Source organism: Biomphalaria glabrata, chromosome 8, assembly GCF_947242115.1.
Source record: "Biomphalaria glabrata chromosome 8, xgBioGlab47.1, whole genome shotgun sequence".
NCBI classification, from domain to species: Eukaryota; Metazoa; Mollusca; class Gastropoda; family Planorbidae; genus Biomphalaria; species Biomphalaria glabrata.
This window is the reverse complement of record NC_074718.1, coordinates 31,972,343-31,995,008: the sequence shown is the minus strand read 5'-3', so window position 1 is coordinate 31,995,008 and position 22,666 is coordinate 31,972,343. Positions and strand designations below refer to the sequence as shown.

Here is a 22,666-nt window from a genome sequence, read left to right as displayed (position 1 = left end):
TAAAATCATCTTCCATAAAGCCCGCATGGTCTGAAATATAAACTGATGTAAGAAAGACGGTTGGAATGTAGAATCGTAGTGTCGAAAATTTATTGACATGTTTTTTCTTTCACAGACTTCTTGAATACATCTTGCTGCAGAGGCAGGGCGCCAATGTGATAGGCCCCTATAACAAATCTGGGTCTATAGAGTTTGTGTTAATTTTGTAAAGTTTGTAGTGCTATACGCCGAGTATTACTCTTGTTGAGTTCTAATAAACAGATTTACAGATAAAGACATGCACATGATTGAAATAACACTCAATAAAATACAAATTCATAACGCGAACCCGGAACGGTGTATTCTCAGTCCCTCTAAAGACTCGCTTTGAATTAATCTCCTCATAATTGAGCGTTCACTAGCGGTCGCCTAAAGTGCGTCCCTACAGGTGTAGCTAAGAATAATACGACCTCCTCAATCAACCATTCGTTTCAATGTGACAAATACTAAGGATTAGAAGCCACATTGAAAAAAAACAACAAACAACAAAACAAGTCCTTGAAATAAAGACTGACTTCGCGCAACTTTGTTAACATCACCATTCAACGTCATGAGACTGAACATTTCAGTATCAATTATTTTTAGACTTCTATATTGACTGTTTACTGTGTTCTTTGTTTGCAATAGACTTTTTTTTAAACGATGCAGATTCTTTGACAAACGACCTACGCAATAAATCAGCCACGAATGCCTGACAAGTAAGTGGTGCAGACACTAACTACTACAGACTGACAAATGCAAAACATGTCAACAATGACATATTTGTCTGGCAGAGACACATTGTTGTTAGCGAGACAGTTTATAGCCTCACTTCTCTATGTTTATGGCTGGTGTAGCCAAATATTGCTTCGTTTATTGACTCTCTTTAGGACGTCAAGTGTTTTTATAATTATGGACGAGAGTTGCTTGGCTTTTTATTAATGAACTTTGACCTGCATGAGATTTGATAACAATATATAACTGGATATTTACATTGTTTACTTTGAACTCTGACTGAAATAAAAGACAATGTATAACTGGCTATTTACATTGTTTACATTGAACTCTGACTGAAATAAAAGACAATGTATAACTGGATATTTACATTGTTTATATTGAACTTTCGACTAAAATAAAAGACAATGTATAACTGGATATTTACATTGTTTACATTGAACTTTTGACTAAAATAAAAGACATATTTACATTGTTTATATAAAGCCACAGAGTTTCATTGTATTCAAAAGTTAGTAAAAGAAAACAAATCGTCTTTCTGACCTGGCGATGTTTAGATCACGAAATTAAAATTGTCCAGTCTTCACCAAGATTCAAACACGGGGCCCCTGGTTCAGAAGCTAAGCGCTTTAACACTTTGCCGTCGCACCTCTTGTTATATTTATAGTTGATATCTTTTTTTAATTGAGTTCAAGTGAAAACATTATTTTAACTTTTTGAAATTTTAAAACAACCTGGATAATATAATTAATAGTTATATCAGGAAGTATAAGATAATTATTATCTACTACATGACTAATCTTAGGTCCTCCGCGCGGCGCATATGGTAGTCTCTCCACAGAGATCGGTCTCAGGAGACTTCAACAGCTTCTTTTCAGCTGGCTCCCTCATGCAATTATTTTAAATGTTTCTAAAGATCTAGAATTGTATCGACGTATCATGATTGAGTGACCATCAACAATATAACAAGAGCTTGAAAATATAAAGTTGAATTTCACGAATAATATGGAATTTTCTGGAAGCGATTTTAAGAATAATTGCATTAGAAACAAAAAGAAAATGAAAGCGTGTATACAAACGGACGCTCTAGGACAACTAATACCGGATGTGTCCGACACAGAGAAACCGTAGAAAGGTAAGTAGTGCTTCAATACTGTCCACATCAGCCTCCAGCAGAACATGGTTATTTGTTAGGCAGTCCAGCCAGAGTATGCCCAGCATGGAGTGAAGGCACATTAAACTGAAGCGTGCGAATTGCCTAGATTTATTGTCAGACCAAAAGAAGCGGCAGAGTACGCAAAGTCGTTAAAGACGCGCTGGAGATGATGTTCTGTGTGAGGAAGTAGGGTGCAACCATCGGAATAGAGAAGCTCTGTGAAGACTATCTCTTGTTTTAGTGTGGGACAGTAGGCGCAGAAGATTGAATATATTGTCGTCTTAGAGGAACTTGAGTTAGATGCCTTCGTGCAGTCTCTGTTTCCATTGACTTAACATTGCGCCAAAGAAGATAGCAAACAGAGTAGGAGCCAGTGCAAAAATCCTGCTATACTCCACATTCTTTAGTCAAGTGATCAGATAGATCACCATTTTGCTAAGTTGGCATGCGTAGATAGAAACATTGAAAGGATTTATTAAAAATTATTGTATTTTTGCTTTCTTTTATAGAGGGCATATTTCATTCTTAAAGCTCAATAGTCCAATCTCTTTTGTGAACTAGTGAGAAGATAAGGTATCTGAGAGAAGGCTTCCGTGCTGCCATTTATTGCCTTTAGGCGCTCGGTCTCGATCACCATTGCTAGGTGGCCAAGTCGTAGCCAGGCAGTTCTGGCTTCTTAGCCACTCTTCCCACATACAATTAAACATTTTATTTTGCAAATCTAACCGAGCGTGTATTCTATTTCAAACTTACAATAAACTAAAGGAGCACTTTTGTAATTATTTAGCTCATATCTGAAAATCATCAGCACTTAATTCTGTGCCAAGCAGAACGCTGTATTATTCTATTCTTGTGCCCCTTTCGAGGAGTGGCGGTGGCTGAGTTGTTATGCGCTTGGCTTCCGAACCGTGGGTCCCGGGTTCGAATCTTGGTTAATATTTTAGATTTTGGAATTTTTGGGCGCCTCTGAGTCCACCCAGCTCTAGTGGGGTACCTGACATTAGCTGGGGAAAAGTAAAGGCGGTTGGTTATTGTGCTGGCCACATGACACCTCGTTAACCGTAGGCCACAGAAAAAAATTACCTTAGAGTCATCTGCTCTATAGATCGCAAGGTCTGTAAAAAGGGGGAAGGGCTTTACTTACTACTTTTACGCCCCTTTCGAGGTGTTTAGCTAGAAAAAGAAGAAAAAAAAACAACACATTACATATTTTATCATTGCACTGGGATATCTTGTAATTTATTCACATTTTCTTGGCTAAAGTGTTTTGCTTCTCTTCTAGACAGTATACACCGACTTTAATCAGCTGTGTGCTATATGCAAGGCTTGATTTCGGAATAATAAGACCATATAAAATTTATTACTTGAGACCCTTTATTAACTTAATATTGCTACATTGTATGTCGGGATTAACAGAATTCATCACGTGGCCTCTTTCAGGCCCTGATCAGGCTAAAGTACTAGGTCGTACACTTCGCACATCCCAGCATACATTATGTGTGTAGCATCTATATTTATAGTTTTGTTTTGTTTTATTCTTTTTCTAAAAGATCTCATTATCCATTCTCTATTTATTTATTTTTATTTATTTTTACCAAGCAGATTTCTTACAATGCCGAACAGACTCAAATCTCAAGATGCTAATACCGATGAGTTGCAAAGAAAACAAAGCAGCGTAACCATGGAATCCAGAAAATTCGAGAAACGCCGGTCGGAGCCTTTTATCCCAAAGTCGACTCTCCCCCAAGTGCAAGAAAACTGTACATTCCCAACAAGCGATTTGATGAGTAGGCTAGACAAAGCTGAACTCAGAAATAAGGAGAGTTCTAAAGCGGATTTCTCCTCGCACAAGAAGCGGCCTATAAGACGTCACCACACCATAGGGACGATTGAAGACATGAGTAAAGATGGAACCAAGATGAGAATGCCCAAGAAAGAACTTCTCTACTCTTCTAGCTACAGCCCGACCACGGAACATTCTTTTCCCTTCAAGAGAGCCATCGCCCCAGTAACAGAGGTCTTAGATGTGGAGAATGAAACAAATTTTAAGGAACCTGTTCCAGACAAATCCCCGCGACCATCAATCACCTACGGGCACAGACCTTCTAAGGTCAATTTTCAAACAGTTACCAACAAAGTCACCAAACTTCTAAATGCTAGGAGAGCATTTCTCCCTCGAAAATCTATCAGCAAAGAGGAAGTAAGTGAATAGAATAGATCTTTGCTTTCAGAATAAAGAAAAAGAAAAAAAAAGGTTTTCAGAGAAAGTTTTGAAATAAAGTTTTGACAATGCAAAACAGAGACTTGTCAATTATATCTAGGTGTAAGATAATTATAAGCCAATGGATCAATGTGTTACTTCTATCTCTACTCTCGTAGAAACACATTAATTAATTATTAATGTGTTCATCCGGGGGGGGGGGGGGCTAGATGGCCGAATGGTTGCGCGCTCAGCTTCCGAACCTGTGGTCCTGGGTTCGAATCTCAGTGAAGACTGATTTTGAATTTCGGGATTCTAAGGGTGCCCCTAAGTCCACCCAACTCTAATGGGTACCTGACTTTAGTTGGGGAAACTAAAGGCGGTTGCTCGTTTTGCTGGCCATATAACACCCTGCTCGTTAACCATTTTCCAAAAAAAGAAATGACCCTAACATTATCTGCCCTATAGATCGCAAGGTCTGAAAGGGGAACTTAACCCTTATTTTTAATGTCTTCATCAAAGTAATAGTATTTCTTTTGTACTGTAATAATTGCACATAAGATTTCTTCTAACCCATACGTTTCAGCCTACGCCTTAATACTACATGCCAAGTTTGTCACATTTACACTTAAGTTATTGCTACCTGGCTGAGATATTTATAGATTTGCACTAATTATTGTTACATCATCATTATCTTACTTTTCTATTTACTGCTACTTCACTCTGCTATTTATAGCACATTATGCTATTCATGGCTATCTTATTTTGTTGTTCATTGCTACTTAATTTTTCATGGCTACATCACTTTGCTATTCATTACTACCTTATTCTCTTATTCATTGCTACCATACTTTCGCTACCTAGATCTACTCTTCATTGCTATCTTTCTCTACTATTCATTGCTAACTTTTTTTTGTTATTCATTGCTACCTAATTTGGCTACCCCACTTTGCTATTCTTTGTTACATCACTTCATTCATTGATACCTTATTTTTGCTATTCATTAAAACCTTCAGTAATTCGTTCAATTTTTAGAACAACCTAACCTGTCTTATCTCTATACGCATTTACACAAAGATGTATCAGCTAAAATTATTGGGTCACATGTAGGCCCTATTCCTTAACCAATATCTTGACAATCATTGCATTTTTACTGATTATTTATTCTTTGAAAATAAAATAAAATACTTTTAGCCTGTATTTCGTAATTTTGATTGAGGAAAATAAGAAAATCACATTTTATTTATTTAAAACAAATGTCTTTATCTAAAAATTCTTTTTCCAGGATTTTGATGTAAACGCTGCAGACAAATTACCCAAAACGCCGAGATTCTCATCCTCTTTGTCAGCCGAGGCTCAATACGCCTTAATGAAAGGTTACGAAGATAAAATTGCGGACACCTTGACACAGAAATACCCAGAATTCCAGGATCTTATCAAGAGAAACAAAACCCCACATCACAGCATAGCGATCTCAGACAAAAGTCGGAGCAAGAAGAAACGAAAACCGAAAGAGCTTCAGCCAACAGAACGTGGAGGAGATATTGCTGAAAGTAAAGACAGCATGATAAACACTGACAATGAGGCTCTGGGAAAAGAAGCGTATCCTGAGCATATAAAATCACAAGACTCGTCTCAAGCCCAGAAGGAGTTTCTTCAGCAATCTTCTTTCCCTAAAGAAACAGTTGATTCCTGTTTGGCTAACCTTAGACGATTGTCTTTGGTGTTTCCGGTTCTGGCTTCCAACAAATCTGAGAAAGAAGACAACATGCTAGATGGCCGTGCCTTCACAACCCGCTTGGCGCAAAGATCTCATTCTCTGAGCTCCACCGCCCCGTCCACAGTGCCTCGCGAGAGACAGATCTTACTTTCCTATCGTCTGGAGCGAGCCATGGACCTAGTGGACACAATGAGACCAGTCTGTGAGAACACACTGTCTCCAAGAATTTCTGGACGTCGTGAGGCGCCCGTGGTTGACTACAACCACTGGGCTGATGTGTGGGCCACAGAGTTCGAAACCAATGCAGTCAATTAAACAATAATTGGGCCTGTGTAGTGAACTATAATTTGGATAATGTCTTACAAAACTATTAGTTCGAGTGTATTTTGTAGTATATTTTGTTTTGTTTAAATTATCATTATATAGGACTACAAAGTATTACGTATCTCTTCCTTCCGCACAAGAAATAGCTTGTTACTATTTGCTAAGGATTTCGTAGTACAATTATGAAATTGAAAGTGGGATAAAAAAAGCGATCCAAACTTTCATTTTGAAACAAATATTTTTTTTTTTGGTTCACCTCATCTTTTTTTTTTCTCTCCTAACCCCTTTTACACACACATACATACACATACACATGTTCAGTAAAAGTTCGAGTCCTCAAGGGGACTATTTCAACTTATACCACAACGGCTGTCTAGTACGATCTCTTTCCCTTGTTCAAAATACCAAACAAAATAGTTAATTACCAATAGTTAATTAACTAATTGGTTGTTTTATTGATTTTTGTGCTGTCAGGTAAAAGAAATAATTGTGCAAAATTTCAGCTTATTTCGAGATAGGGTGTCGGAGAAATAACGCGTACAATTATTTTGCCAGACATACAGACAGACAGACCGACAGAGTGAGTTGATTTAAGCGTTGTTTAAAAAAACAAAAAGGAGCACTGACAGTTGACCCATACAGTGTAAGGCTCTGTGCATAGAAACTCGAACTACTGCTAGGTAAACAGTGGAGAGCTCATTTCGTTTCACATAACTAGACACCGCAAATGTAACAATTGAGAACTTCATTGTCGCTTTATGTTCTAATGCAGGGGTTCCCAACCTGTGGATCGCGACCACCTTGGGGGTCGATTGACGATTTGCCAGGGGTCGCCTAAGACCATCGAAAAAATGGATTGTTATTGTCTATTCTTCTATTGCTGTATGTGTGTGTTGGGGGGGGGGGGCCTCGGCAGAGTGGGGGATTGTAAAAAGGAGGTCGCCGAGCATAAAAGGTTGAGAACCGCTGTCTGATGGCTGTATGAAAACTTCGAGTTAAAATAAAATTATTATACATTAGTTCATTCACTGAAGAAGATAATCTTAACTATCTAAAAACTTTCTTAGTGAGTCATACACAATCAGTAAACAAAATTAGATTAAGGCAGAACTTAATTTTGAAACTTAAATCAAGAAAAAAAATCTTTAATTATTATTGTTAGTGCCTTTTTGATATATTTTGTATTCTTTCTGAGAGCACTTAATTTTAGTTCAGATTATACCAAAAAAAAGACCCTAAGTTCTGCTAGGGCCGCACTGCTGGTGATTCGTAATATGTATTTTTTCATGATAAAAAAAAAATTACGTCAAAGGGGGAGGGAAGAAGAGGGTATCTTGGTGAATGTTTAAATGACCGTTTTTTTAAACGGATAAAAACTATTCACTCATGGCTCGAGTCCTCAAGGGGACTTTTTATTATACCACCACATTAATCAAGCAACATTTCTTTCCCTTGTTCGAGATACGAAGCAAAATAATTGGTTACCAATAGTTAATTAACTAATTTGTTGTTTTTTTAGATTCTTGTGTTGTCAGGTCAAAGAAATAATTATACAAATTTCAGCTTGATCTGAGACCAGTTGTGGGAGAAATGACTTGTAGAAACTTTTGACCAAACAGACAAAGGGAGTTGATATAAGCTTTGTAAAAAGATTTTGAAAATAAATAAACAAGATATTAAAATTGTGTCAATTATTTGTTTTATTTGCAAAGTCATAACAATATCAACATAGACATATTTCAATAGGTGCAATGTAAAGATTGATTAAACATTTTCAACAGCACTGCCCAACATTGAAATATCTTCAACAAAGTATTCGATACATTCAAATGCTTCACTGGGTCATTATCAATAAAAAAAATTAATAACTTACAACAATATCAATATAAGGCTTATATATATCATTTTACATTCACAAATCCGAAGAGCTTTTGCGTTCAAATCTCTTTTGTGTTTGTCATAGCGACATCGTCATTAGAAAAATAAACCTAGGGAAAAGAATTTAGGCATTTATAGTTTAGTTAGTTATAATAAGCTTATATAAAAAACCAAAATTAAAACATAAATAATTGTACATATAAAAGACACACACGATGTAGTGTAGAGACGACACTGACTGTATCATTATTCTGTAATAAATTGTTGTTCAAGCTAAGATCTGGATGTATTCAATATATAGTTTACCTTGTTCTGTTGGATGTCGTTTTAAAAGAACTCGCATTTAACATCTACACACAACTAGATCTATAAGACTGATCAAAGCATCAACAATTGGAACTCCAAAAGTTAGCCTCAATCTATATTGAGCCCTTTACCTTGAGAAATGCGATTACATTGGAGCTACCAATATGTGTATAAAATAAATTTATTATTGTTATATATTGTTAATACGATTATCAATATTATTCCCAAAGCAAAATAAATATACAAATATAGAAAAAAAAATGCATTTTAGTCAGCTATCTATGTGGTTGGCTTTCTACTACAATATGAAGAGATGCATGTTGTATCGTCAACACCTCACATAATGAGTTGATAAGCGCTAAGCATGACTGAAATTTAAATGGACTGAGAAATTCAATACAAGAAGCTAGAAAAACGCTCTAAAAATATTGTTCATATTTTGTTGCATACCCTACTCCACATGGCACTGACGATGTTTAAATTTGTCAACTGAAAAGACCGGATCTGACCGCAAACACAACAACGAGAATCGATGGCTAAGTAAAAGACCAGTCATTATTAGAACACGCGATACATTGCCAAACGAAATAAACAGCATCTAGTAGACGAAAGGTTGTTTTTTTTTACTTTCTTATTGTCCTATTTCATTTGTCACATTTTCAATTCTAAGAGACGAGAACTAGAATTAAGTACAATAAAAATTATTAATATACAAGCCTAAATAACATACTTTTATTGTTAACCGGTGATCTGGAATTTCGACAGTTAAATCACATACAGTCAAAATATTAAATCATCTTAATGGCAGCCAAATCACTTACAATCGAAACATCCAGTCATAATATTGGCGGCAAAATTCCTTACAAGCAAAACATCCAGTCATCATTTTGGCAGTCAAATTACTTACAGGCAAAACATCCAGTCATTATATTGGCTAGGTTTCCAGCGAAAAGAGCAACGAAACAAATCCGCGAGATCCACTTTTTTTTCTTGGGCAGAAACGCACACATGATTCCGAGATGAATAGCCACAGATAGCATGCTGGCGAAACCACACAGTGAGTAGGTCAGGATGGCCTCTGACCTTACCTAATGTCAAAATGACAATGATTATAAATTAATTTAATATTTTTTTCTTTTTTTTTCTTTTTGGTTAGCGTTCTAGAAAAGAAATGCATCTCTACATAAAAAGCGGCCAGAACTGCTTTGAAGATCTGGTATTTCTATCAGTAACAACTAACAATACATAGATCTCTAATAACATTCTGATCCGTTCAAGGACTCGATTGATTATTTAAAAAAACAGTAAAGGTAGGCTCCAAGGATGGCAGCCGTGCCTAAAATTTCGCCACAAGAAAAAAATGAGGTTCTAAGTTGGATGAACCTGAAGGTTATAGACTACTTGCAAACAAAAATCTCGGGTCCCATTGGCAGTTTTGGACCTAGGCCTGTTTACTTTTCTACAATCCATCATCCCTATTGGAGAATGACCGCCAATAATATATTTCAACAGTTCCCTGTACTGGGCCGCCAATAACAGATCCTAATGGTACGGGGCCGCCAATAATGCATCTCTATAGTTCCTTGTACTAGGCCGCTAATAATAGATCTACATAGTCTTCTGTCCTGGACCATCCTTTACATTTGGTGTTCATGGTATAACCAAACTTCAAGGTGTCCGCCCCTAGCTCACGTTGGCTTTCTTTCGACTAACAACTTTGTTTCATGATTCTTCAGGTAGAAAAGCATTCTACTACCAGGATAAATTGTCTTTTTTTTTAATGGCTATCTCTAACAATAGAACAAACCTGGGAGAGGTTGCTAATCCTACGCTTTACCCATCTCCTTTATCCTGACTTGGGACAAGCTGGACTGCTGGGTGGTAGTAGTCATAAGAGTTGTCGCCTATTTTTCTATACTACAGCTTTCGTAGTTCAGCAATAGGGTAACGAAGTAATAGGGTAACTCAGCAATAGGAGAACTCAGCAATAGGGTAACAGCAATAGGGTAACTCAGCAATAGGGTAACTCAGCAATAGGAGTAGAAATGAGCGGGTTTTTTTAAAAGTTCTATAAATACTATATATGTTTATGATGAGCTCATGTGTGTTTATCCAAAGTTTTATGATTACACATGAAAGTAAAGACCAACCGAAATAAATCCTTGCTTTAGAGTTTGACCCAACAGGTCCAGAATGACGTCATCGTTTTGAAAGGTCAAGGTGGCATTAGATCCAAACTGCGATACGTAATTTTCATAACGAAGCCTGTTCCTTTTCAGCTCTGCCAACTATCACAAGATACAACAAAAAGACAACAAGAATTTTTTTTTATTTTTAAATTTTAAAAAATCTATAAAAAAAATTATGTAAGGGGAAGAACTCTAAATTTACAACTTAATCGCTCTATAATGTAGGATTTATTACCCTTTTAAATATGAAACAAAATAATTCATTACCAATAATTATTTGCCTACATGGTTAATGATTCATGTTTTGTTTGGTGCAATAAATTATTATTTAAAGTTTTTAACTTGATCCAAGAATGGAGAGATGAGAGAAATATCGCTCACAGTTAGTGGAACAAAACCCCACAAATTTAGCCAAATTTAGGAATAATTTCCTGTTGGTAACAAACAAAATGATTAATTACCAGTAATTAATTGACTAATTAGTTAGTTTTTATTGGTCTTGTCAGGCACAATTAATAACTGTGTAATGTTTAAACTTGATCTGAGAAATAACGTGAGAGAAATAACGTGTTTGAAACATTTACCAGATAGACAGAAAAAGATTATTCTTAGTACATATACAATATGGTGGTGTACGTTTATTCTTCTTGATAATTTTGCAAATAAAGTTTTAGTAATGGCGATGGAAAATTATAAATAAATGCAGGCTATTAATCTGTGAGTTCTTAAACACAGTTTGACTAATATTTGAACTATTCGGAATCTTTTATTTTAAAATAGGCCTACAAGTTAAATTCACTTCTAAACATACAAATGTACAACGGAAAGAGGTTTGTATGAGTATTTAAAGACACTATAGCAAGACGCGTAGAAGTTAGGGTTTAATCGGGTATTTCCATAGTGACGCGACCGATCATTTAAAAAGCTAGAACGGGAATAGAAAAGAATGATCGGACGAACAACGACAAAGGAGACCAGCTTGTAGTGTACCGACGACGTCGACTGTGTCCTTATTCTGTAATAAATTGTTGTTCAAGCTAAGATCTGGATGTATTCAATATATAGTTTAGTTTGTTCTGTTGGATGTCGTTTTAAAAGAACTCGCATTTAACATCTACACACAACTAGATCTATAAGACTGATCAAAGCATCAACAATTGGAACTCCAAAAGTTAGCCTAAATCTATATTGAGCCCTTTACCTTGAGAAATGCGATTACATTGGAGCTACCAAGACGATATCCAAACACGGTGGCCACTTTCCGACAGTCATCTAGTTCAACTCCCATCCCCAAAGCAACAGGATACAGCAAATAGGAAGCAATGAGCTGGAAAGAAAGAAACATTTTTGGAGTCACGTCATCACACTAGCATTAAGGGATACAAACTTAGCTTTAACCAGCAACTGACCTCTATGGTAAAGCTTCGGACACCGACTCTATCCCCAAACCACTCCAGCGTCTTGTTCACCCAAGAGATTAAACTGACCAGGGCAAAGGCGCTGATTACGACATTGGAGAAGGCTGCGGCCATGGCTGCTGCACCCGACTGAAAGGCGTCCAGGATACTTGGGTACTTGCTAGAAACAAAGTATACGCCATTTGTTTTTTATTGAATGCTACCAAAAAAAATATGTCCGAGTCTTTTAGTTCCAAATATTTTTTTTTACTATGTGAAAATGTCTACTTAAAATTTCATTAATTATAACAAGTTGACTTCAGTTACTATCTATAAAATAAATACTATCTTGTGATAGAAGCATATCATGTAACCAAATTATGTAATAAATATTTTTTAAACTAATGAATTAATTTTATAATTCATACAACAAACCCAGTTTAGTATCTGAATTTATTTAATAAAGTTTTTAAATACTATAAGTAATTTTTTGTAATTCTAAATATGCAGTAGGTCGTACATCTTTTGTATATATTAAATCCAAAGCTAAAAATCTGTCGATTTTCGAGCTGCCGATCCATTCGAATAGTAAAAAGCTATCGCTTCACACTGACCAGTCAATGTGCGATACGGTCGATCAATCGCATAAATGCATTAGACTTTTGGCCAAAGTCGGGTAACATATACTACACCGATGTATGTAGACATGACAGCAAGCACCTCAAGAAGGACATTAAAAAGTTTAGAGAAAAGAGAATAGGATAGGCCCACATAGAGGACAAAGAGAAAAGAGCATAGGATAGGCCCACATAGAGGACAAAGAGAAAAGAGAATAGGATAGGCCCACATAGAGGACTGTTACCACACTAATAGCATTATAAAAGGTGAAAAAAAAAACACTTCAGTATCTGGTGATGTTAAATAGTCAACTTGAAACCGTACAAGTGATTTAAAAAAAGGACCACTCAAGTCACATGTAAGTTTGCAAAGAAAAAAAGATATTCTCTCTGGAGGTGTAAATACCACAGAAATGTAGCCTGCAGGCGTCTTTACTTCAGAAATATGCTGACCAAGGGTTTGTTCTCCATGAATATATATTCTAAAGATTTCTTTTTTCTTACAACCTAATCCAATGTGATTCAGAGCTATTTATCTAGCACCCAAAAGTTCAACATACTTTTTCTGTAAGGTATCTAGTACTTAAAAGTTAAACTTACTTTTTCTGTAAGGTATGTAGTACTTAAAAGTTCAACTTACTTTTTCTGTAAGGTATCTAGCACTTAAAAGTTCAATTTACTTTTTCTGTAAGGTATCTAGTACTTAAAAGTTCAACTTACTTTTTCTGTAAGGTATCTAGTACTTAAAAGTTCAACTTACTTTTTCTCTAGGTTCCCAATGTCTGACATTTTGTCTTGTTTCTTAAGTTTAGTTTCTGGCATTAAAAGTTTGCAGACGGTGAAGGTAGCCGGTGCTGAAATAAGCATGGCGCCAATGACCAGATCAACAGAGACCTTAAGGGAAGATGTATTCCATTATTACAAGACCTATACCAATCGGGAAGGTGCTACTTTCCAGTTTGTGAACCTGTGATTGACAATCTAGTTGTGTTATGGAGTGCGATGTATGTGTGTGTGTGTTTCTATGAGGACGGTGAGAAAGTAGCTGTGTGAATGATGCAAGCTAAGCGGCACTGCCGTAAGTTGTCTTGGTTACGCCAGACGAGTCCAGACGTGTTTTTGTAGTGAGTTAGATTTTGTCTAAAATACCCTTTAATATCATTACTAAAGTCAACTACATTTATTTCTTCTCAATTTGAATTTGTCTATAATGTAACAAAAGTTACATTTGATTCTGTTCATAAAGAAGTGTACTCAAGTTATTTCAAGCTCTAGAAGTTAAATGTAATACGCCTACAGTGGTTTAGATGTCTACCAACAACAGTTGACACTAACATGTTTTTTTTGTATATTTTTTAAATCAATGTAATTAAAAACAAATAAGGACAACTGCGTCATGTAATGAGGATATACTTACTCCTATTTGGCTTAAAATGGCCAGAAATGTGCTGCCGATAGAAGAGAAACAGGAAGTGATGACCAAAAACAGTTCAGACTTGGACAGACCACCTAGATACGGCTTAAAGGCTGTGAGAGACGCCACCTGTTAGAAATACATTTTTACACAAATATGTTATGTCTTATACTTGACCAAATGGTGCTGCGATAACTACAGGTTCTAGAGTATAATTGCTGACCAAGAGAAATTAAATTGAAACAAAAAGGGAATGAGCATAACTAAGATTCAGTTACGTCCTTTTTCCACAGGAAGCGATGAAGATTAACTCTTTCTCTCCTGAGTGACGATACCATCGTTGATTCGACCTCATTAAATTAATTAATTTCTGTTTTTATAAAATTTAATTTGTCTTATATAAAAAGAGCATGTATTCTCATATATATCTATACCAAAAGTAATGTTTTCTGATTACAAACAAAAATGTTTAATCATAACAGGGTAGAATGTACAATTGGAAAAATAATTACGGAGATAAAGAGTTAAGTATTTTATTGATGCTGTTACTACATTTATTCCATTCCTGAGGTATATCTGAAATAACTTTAAGTTACAAACGCTACAATTTTAGAGATAAATAAAGTTCTAGCAAAGTTCCGTGTTGGTCATTGACATAGGCGCTTACTTTGAGCCATTTTAATTTCGACACTCGTGTCGCGGGCCACATGGCTGAAAATGTACCAAAAAAAAAAACGAAATGAAAAGACCTGAAACAATTTTATTAACTTTTGGATCTAGTAGGACTACTTACATTAATTAATGGGATATTAGAGTTTATCTTTTTTTTTAAACGTCGGAAAGCTGCTTCATTTCTCTAATTGAAATGTGAGCAACATTGTAGCTAGCTTTATCAACTATTAATTTTCTTGTCTCTTTTAGGTAAATATTCCTATTGATCCTCCTATCTATAAACCTAGTTTTAACAATATTTTATTCGCTGTCCAAACCAAAATGCCGACATATTTTGATATATAATGCCGTTTATATGTTGTTGTTTTCTAAACAGCCTTATTCCTTCTTTATAAAATAAAACAAACTCGTTGGCTTATTATCATGTTCCACAATCAAGTCAAGATCCGTGTCACTTTTCCTGCTAGATTCTAAATTCAGAGTCCACTTGTAGCTTCTTCAGGCTCTCCCATCTCCCAGTTCGTAAACGTACAAATATTTAATGGTATGGTAGCAATCCATCAGAGAAAAAGTTAGGGCCCTAACGTAGGTAAGATACATTTTTCAAACTTTTTTTTTTCAAAAAAAAAAAGGTGTGTGTGTGGGGGGGGGGAGTGGATTTTCCACACTTTGTGCTGACGTTTCGGCGGGCCGGATGAAACCACTTCGCGGATCGGATGTGGCCCGCGGGCCGTATTTAGGGCATTACTGCTCTAAGGGATTTAGTCTCAGCATGTTCATTACTTCGAAAGATTCTGATGCAGTGACCAGAACAAGACTTACTGTTGCAATGGAAACACTTGCAGCAGCTGACATAGTTGGACAGACAGCTGACAAGGACTTACCCCTTCCATGAAGACCCCTGCTGCTACGGCCATAGACTCCACCGCAGATGTACCCAAAACAAAAGTCAATGTACTTCCTACAACATTAATGATGAGCTGCATAGCGCCACAGTAGTAGAGTACAGTCATCATGCCGTTGATGAAGAACAACAAGGGGAAGGCCTGTAACACAGGATATGAAAACTTGTATGGAAATACACAATTATTTCCCTTGGAGGTTAACGTATTTATCACTTGGAGACTTTCACGCTAAACAAAACAATGTCAAGGACGCCAAATTGACCTTTACTAAAGTAAAAATAAAGTTTCCCTTTTAGACCTTGCGATCCATGAGGCAGATGATGTTAAAGTGATCTGTTTCTATTGCCAACGGTTAACAAGCAGGGTGTCATGTGGCCAGCACAACGACTAACCGCCTTTACTTTCCCCAGCTAGTAAGTCAGATACACATTACATGTTTAATACTTGAAAGTGGCATTTATTCTAAGATTGGATTATATTTATATTAAAAGTTCCTATTGATGACTCTATACTCTATACCATCTATAGTTGCGATTTCGTTACACAGCCGTCTCGCCATTCAGGTATGTCAGGTGTAATACTGTTTGAGATCAGGAAACGTGATAATATAGTGCTTCGTTAATTCCTAAAGACAAAATTTGTTTGCCTGTCTTGGAATATCAATGAAAAATTATTAACTATTTTTAACTTGAAAGCAGTTATGAAAAAACCTACATCTAAATTCCCTTCTTTTAATTAAGACAAACCATGCCTTAGAATGGGATACGTACTTAAAAAGTAAAATAGCAATTATACATAAAACACTGAACCATAACCTTCAAGTACAAAAACAAAATTTAATAAAATACTCAGAAAGACACACAGATAAAGGCACATTCCTCATTCCATATGCTAGGACAAATTTGTACAAATTCTCCTTCTTCCCTAGTGCTATTAGAGCATGGAATGGGCTGCCTGAGCTAGCCAGGAAAACCAGTGACTTCACTGACTTGGCAGAAATTAGGTCATTGGTTAACATGCATGACTAAATGCACGACGCGTAGAATGTAATCATCTTCTTTTTTGAAGTAACATCTGTATTATATAAGATAAGATAAGATAAGATAAGAACGTACTGCGAAAATCAGATAATGCTCCTTGTAGTTGTCCCCAAATATAAGTCTGGACCCAGCGTCCGAGTTGTCGAAGAATTCGCTGATTCTTTCTTGGACCCAGGTCACTGAGGCCTTTCCGTATTTCCATTTCAATACATAGAGAGCCAAGAGAAACTGAAGCCCAACGCTCCAGAATATTGTGTGATAGTTGATCTGATGAGGAGAGGGATATAGATTGTAATCATGAACCTTATATCAGATCTATATTATACATGCATAGTGTGATTTAATGGCTCGCACAAACTGGAATATAGTTTGTAGTTAAATTCGTACAAATGCTCCTTCTTCCCTAGTGCCGTTAAGAGAATGGAATGGGTTGCCTGAATCAGCCTGGAAAACTAACGAGTTAGCAGAGTTTAAATCATTGATTAACATACATGGTTAGATTGACACATGAATTGCGTATGATGTAATTATCACTTTTTTGAAGTAACGTCTGTAATATATAAGATGAGATAAGTTAAAGAAATTAATAGAATTTAATATAGTATAATTATGTTGACGTTAAATGTGTTCAACAGTTCATCAGACTAAGAGATAGGTGAAGGTACAGACTAAGAGATAGGTGAAGTTACTAACATTAAATGTTTATTTAGAGATGTAGGATAAAATATTGAATCAACAAACCTTGTTTGGAGAATTCGAACAAAACAAGCATATCAACAAGATAATCAAAATGCCAGGTATAGATCTCAGATTGTTAGGATCTGCAATCGCCTTGTCCACAATCACCCAAATTATGATACCACACATAAGTCCATACATAATCCTTTCGAAATAAAAAGATGTAATTACAAAAATCATGAAGCCAATAGCCAATGTTAAAGTCTTTTCATTATCCTGTTCATTTGTAGGTGTACTGTTAAGAAATAAACTAATGACTCCATATTCTATATCTATATCTTAGCATTCAGTTGTCATTTATTTCTGCATATTTGTATTCAGTTGATGTTATACGCAACTTGGAATCTAATGGCTTTCTTTCAAGTGCAGCTTGATGTCATAGTTGAATCATTAAAGTGAACGTTTTCACCGCTGAGCTAAGTCAAAGAAAAGTTCTTTTTCAGATCTTTCAATCCTTGGGGCACACGATGTGAAGTAACCCCAGTTTCTATCCTAACGGTTAACAGTGTCATGTGACAAGCATAAGTTGCACAATGACCAAGCGCCTTGACTTTGCCCATAGGACCTTAGGTACCCGTGACGCGTTGATTCAGTGGCGTCCTACGAACCCCGAGGCTTTCAACGGAATTCGAACCCAAGTTTTTACTACTCAGAAACGACATACCCTACCATCTAGACTATTCTAGACTGACACTATAGATGACTTTAACGATTTTTACTCCAAAAGTCTATCAAATAAAAATGCATAAATAGGAGAGTAGACGTTCAACTCACCAGCGCAAAAAAAATCTGCAAGTCGTCAAACGTTTCTTCCAGACTAGAGTCACGTGATCAGAGCCAGTGATACGAAAGAACAATTTTCTAAAACATGTAAGTATAAATTTCCTGGATACAATGATCAGACCTAATATGGTGCAGCCTAGCAGACGATGTGAACTTTCGTCTTCAAATCTGAAAAAGAAATACACCGCATCGTTGTTGTTGTTTTTCTCTCAAAGTTAAATTTAAAAAAAAAAGCTAATCCATGTGTCCAATCTATCTAATAGAATTTAAGCCAATATAATATATAATAGACTATCTAATAGAATTTAAACCAATATATATGATAGACTATCTAATAGAATTTAAACCAATATATATAATAGACTATCTAATAGAATTTAAACCAATATATATATAATAGACTATCTAATAGAATTTAAACCAATATATATACAATAGACTATCTAATAGAATTTAAGCAAAGATTCCACGGAAACCTTTTTAGTGCATGATTAACATCTAATTGGTTGATTATTTTTTTTTAATTAGATAAGGACAGAGAAGAACTGCTACACTACTACCTGTAGCACATGGCTGCTATAAAGTAAGCCAGGTAGCCAAGTAATAGTATCACAGACAGCAGGTAGCCCCGAGTTTTGGACACGACAAAGGCCAGTTTTCTTCTGCAGAAATCTCGACTGCCAAGAACCGCCCTTGACACGAATCCAGATTTCAAAGAAGAGACGTCATTCTTCTCTTCTACTGTGTCATCGTCACTCCATTCTCTGTCGTCATCGTTTAGCCGATAATCTTCTACTTCTACAACATGCTGTGGACAAAATGATTCATTTTAGACGATTAACACAATAGAGATTTAAAAATATATCCAAGAGTTTGACGCGTCAGCACCTTGTAAGTTTTTTGTGTTTTTTTTTTTTGGTCGAAAATTGTCTTATATTTGTCCGTTCGTAGCTAGCTATAAAGATGCAACTCCGGATTCACGTAAGTTACTCTCCACAAACTCAGAAATATTTTTTTTTACTAAAAAATGCATATTAATACTAAATATTTTTTTAAAGAAAAGCGATTAAATGTACTCTATTACTTTCTGCTAAAATAAATATAATACAAAATACTTATTATTATTTATAAGTGGATTTTTATTAAATTTTTCGAAAAAGTGTAATGGGCCTTTACGAAAATCCTGCCCTGAGGCCTATGCTTATTTTAATCCGGCCCTGTCTTAGCTCGTTGTTTTCATTATTATTTATACTTTATATCCAACAAACTTTTAAGGGAACTGATACAAAAACTAAAGAATCAAATTCAGTTGTGATGCTTTTAAATACACTACACTACAGAGATTCCTTCAGAACTGATCTGCTTCTCCAAAGTCAGGTAGTGACACTAACAGCCCCAAACTGAAATCCAATTGCAATAGAAAGCCATGTCTAATGTCTTGGAAGAATTCAGTCATTGATATTGAATAAGAAATCATGTCGTCAGTTAGACGGTTCTCCTGAAACTACTAACAGCTATTTCTAGTGAAGATGTTCTCTGTGAGATTAGTCATAGTAAACTGAACACTAAAGATGAAATGATGAAAGAATAGTGAAACAAATACAACAAACTTTTTCCTCTATTAGTGGATGTTTCACATCAGCCTCACGACGTGTCGTTTCATTGGTTGTCTCGTCTTGAACTCTGACCTCTTTCAGCTCTACATCTTCTCTGTGAAGGTCACCGTTACGCATGGCTTCTTCTGTGCCTACACCATTCTGCTGGGTCATCGATGACATGATCTCCTGGTTTACAATAAATAACTTAGCTGATGTTGATATACCATAACATTAGATTTTAGTATATAATTGATATGTGGTTAATTATAGGTTTACACTCGTGTGATACCTTACAGTTATTCATCTTCTTTGACAATACAGGAATCAATCGAAAATTGACCAATTATTTGATCAATTAGTCGTAATTAATTAATTTTCCGTTATGTAGCCACAGTAATATTTAAGGGAAGATAAGCCTTGTGCTGATAATTAGGTTGTTGGCTTAAAGATAAACATAAAACGTCTGTCTTCTAAGTATTTCTATAGTTCAGTGGCTATCGTGTCCGCTTTCAATCACAGAGGCTGGAGACCTCGATTTTTGAAATTAGACTCAGCAACATTTTTTTTTCATTGCTTTTGAGAAAGCAGATCGTAAACCTTCTCCCGGATACCCCCTCCCCAACTGGTTCACATTTAGTCATTGGTCCAAAGCGCACTGAGTATGTTATAAACATGAAAGTTGCACTAAAAAACAATGCTGAACACCAATAGACAAAGGGTGAACATGTGAAACACAAAATGACAACCAAACGATCTCACGACACACCAGAATGAATTCGAACTCAAGGGATAAAGCTTTCTCAGGCCAATACGCTAACCACTCTGCCAGGAAGATGCTAATAGGTTTTATAGTCATTTACACATTTTCTTTCTACAAACAATAAAGGGAACTAATTCAACTTATACCACCTTATCAGTCAAGTAAAATTTATTTCCCTTGTTTGAAATACCAAACAAAGTAATTAATTACTAATACTTAATTGACTTAACGATTAATATTTTTTTTATTGACTCTTGTCTTGGCAGGTAAAGGAAATAATTGTGCAAAATTTCAGCTTCACTCGAGATTGGGTGTGAGAGAAATGACTTGTCAGGGGGACGTATGGCAAGAATGAATATGTTACTTTGATATTTTTGGTATGATAGTTATATCCCCTTGTTTAGTACTCCCAGGTTATGAATGTGAATAGTCTTGCACGTGTTATGAACTGAATGGATTAGTCTTCTTTGAATGTGCGAGAGAGTGTGTTGGTTAGTAAGGTCTTATCCCCGGTCCAGGAAGGTTGGAAGGTTGCTTACTGGACTGGTGGTTTTTTATTAATATTAATATTTATTGTGTTTTGTTTGTGCTCTATTGAATATTAAAGTATCATTGTTATATTCATGGAGATCTGGAGTTGGTGTTGAAGTGTGTTAAGTAATAATTGTTATTAATAGTAATATTTAATTGTAACCCCTAACGCGCCAAGGCAAAGCGAAAAAAAAAAAAAAGAAGAACCCCGAAAAGACTGACAGACAGAGTGAGTTAATAAAGCTTTGTAATATAAAAATTCTTTAAAAAAAATCAACAACTAAGCTTATCTAAAGAAGAAGAATTTCGCCCTTAAAACTATCTCTATTAATAATTTTCATCTTATTTCTGTTATGTGATAGCAAAAGAAATAATTGATTAAAAATAATTTTTTTAAATATCAACTTGAAGAAATAGCGTTCACAATTATTTAGGGGAATAGACCTAACAATTTAGCCATGTCTTTGAATACTGAAGGATTAGTTTCCCTTGTTGGTATCAAACAAAATAATTAATTACCAGTAATTAATTGACTAATGGGTTACTGTCTTTTATTGACCTAAGTCTTGTTTATGACAAGTAATAATTGTGCAAAGTTTCAACTTGATCCGAGAATGGGTGTGGGAGAAATAACGTGTACACACATTTTACCAGACAGACAGACTGAGAGAGTTGATATAAGCTTTATGTAGACTTTGAGGAGAACAAATGGTTTGTATAGAAGTCAAATAAACTTTTGATAAGGATAGAAAGAGATCTACGCGCAGAATCATACTATCTCAAGGGATATCTGGATAATCATTTCAATGAATTAAACACATTTTGTAATGCATTGCTTTTTTTTTTTGTTCTAGCGCAACATATAACAATTTTAAAATTCTGAAATGTAGTGTAGATGTTCACACATTGTGGAGAGTCCATAACTATACGCTTGTTTGTTGTCACAGGTGTACATAGTACGGAAGAATTGATGAACTAGACATTTTTATAAGCACTTTTGTTTTTTGCACTGTAGAATCAAATGAAAAAACTCAAACTGTAAACAAAGAGTTGACCACTGTGCAGACACCTTAGTGAGAACATTTCCATTATTGAAAATACTATCGAACTATTACATTATTGTGTTTGTCAAAAAAGAGAACTTTTTAAATTTGATTACAGTCACGAAAGAAAATTTGATGTTTGACCAACCCTTCTAGACTAGGGCGAGCGAGTGCTGTTATAAAAGTGATTAAATTTTGAATCAAAGAATTAATTACAATATTTGATCTTCTTTTTTATTTTCAGAATTTTTGTTTCAAAATAATTTTTTTGCTTAATTGGTTAATATAAAATTAATTAAACCATAAACCAAGCCTAATGTTAATACGATCATATATTTTAATTTTAAATTTATTTTATTCAGTAAATGAACACCTAATTTTTTTAAAAACTACATTTTGATTATAAGTTACAGTACTATACATTTCTTATGATACAACTGAAAACTATACATTTTCAAACATTGAATTTATAATTTATTATATAGATATATCACATTTTTATTTAAAATGAAAATCATCTTGTTAACCTACCAGTGCTTTAGGCGAACAGAATTTCCACTTGAATCCCAATACAAGTGAGAGAAATGTGTTTTAGCCAAGCTTATGTACAATCTGTCACTATCTACTTCTGTGGAGGCTATT

General features: G+C 35.3%; 2 protein-coding genes across 3 annotated transcripts in view; one reads left to right on the top strand and one right to left on the bottom strand.

Moving 5' to 3' along the window:
• The window catches only part of LOC106067320 (muscle M-line assembly protein unc-89-like), a 14,446-nt gene extending 6,602 nt beyond the window's left edge, over positions 1-7,844 (top strand). The window contains exons 2-3 of one of the 2 annotated variants that reach the window (XM_013226490.2): positions 3,509-4,109; positions 5,395-7,844. In XM_013226490.2, coding sequence (XP_013081944.2) covers positions 3,522-4,109; positions 5,395-6,144 — 1,338 coding nt within the window. In that variant the 5' untranslated portion in view covers positions 3,509-3,521 and the 3' untranslated portion in view covers positions 6,145-7,844. The remainder of the gene's footprint in view (positions 1-3,508; positions 4,110-5,394) is intronic. The other variant, XM_013226489.2, reaches the window with a different exon arrangement.
• On the bottom strand, positions 7,836-22,666 carry LOC106067319 (solute carrier family 28 member 3-like). The gene is made up of 14 exons (XM_056039184.1): positions 22,556-22,666; positions 19,703-19,876; positions 18,653-18,900; positions 18,084-18,260; positions 17,313-17,454; positions 16,647-16,838; positions 15,511-15,672; positions 13,958-14,083; positions 13,301-13,434; positions 11,936-12,104; positions 11,728-11,853; positions 10,488-10,625; positions 9,245-9,425; positions 7,836-8,141 (listed from the first exon to the last, which is right to left on the bottom strand). The coding sequence occupies exons 2-14, from the start codon at positions 19,868-19,870 to the stop codon at positions 8,128-8,130; spliced, it is 1,977 nt and encodes a 658-aa protein (XP_055895159.1). The 5' UTR covers positions 19,871-19,876; positions 22,556-22,666; the 3' UTR covers positions 7,836-8,127.

Excerpts from the sequence above, each read along its gene's own strand:
- LOC106067319 (XM_056039184.1), bottom strand. The coding sequence starts at position 19,870 with ATGTCATCGATGACCCAGCAGAATGGTGTAGGCACAGAAGAAGCCATG. Across the intron at positions 15,673-16,646 it reads AGCATTATCTGATTTTCGCA|GCCTTCCCCTTGTTGTTCTT; the intron begins GTACGTTCTTAT and ends CCTGTGTTACAG. Across the intron at positions 13,435-13,957 it reads CCATTTTAAGCCAAATAGGA|GTCTCTGTTGATCTGGTCAT; the intron begins GTAAGTATATCC and ends TCTTCCCTTAAG.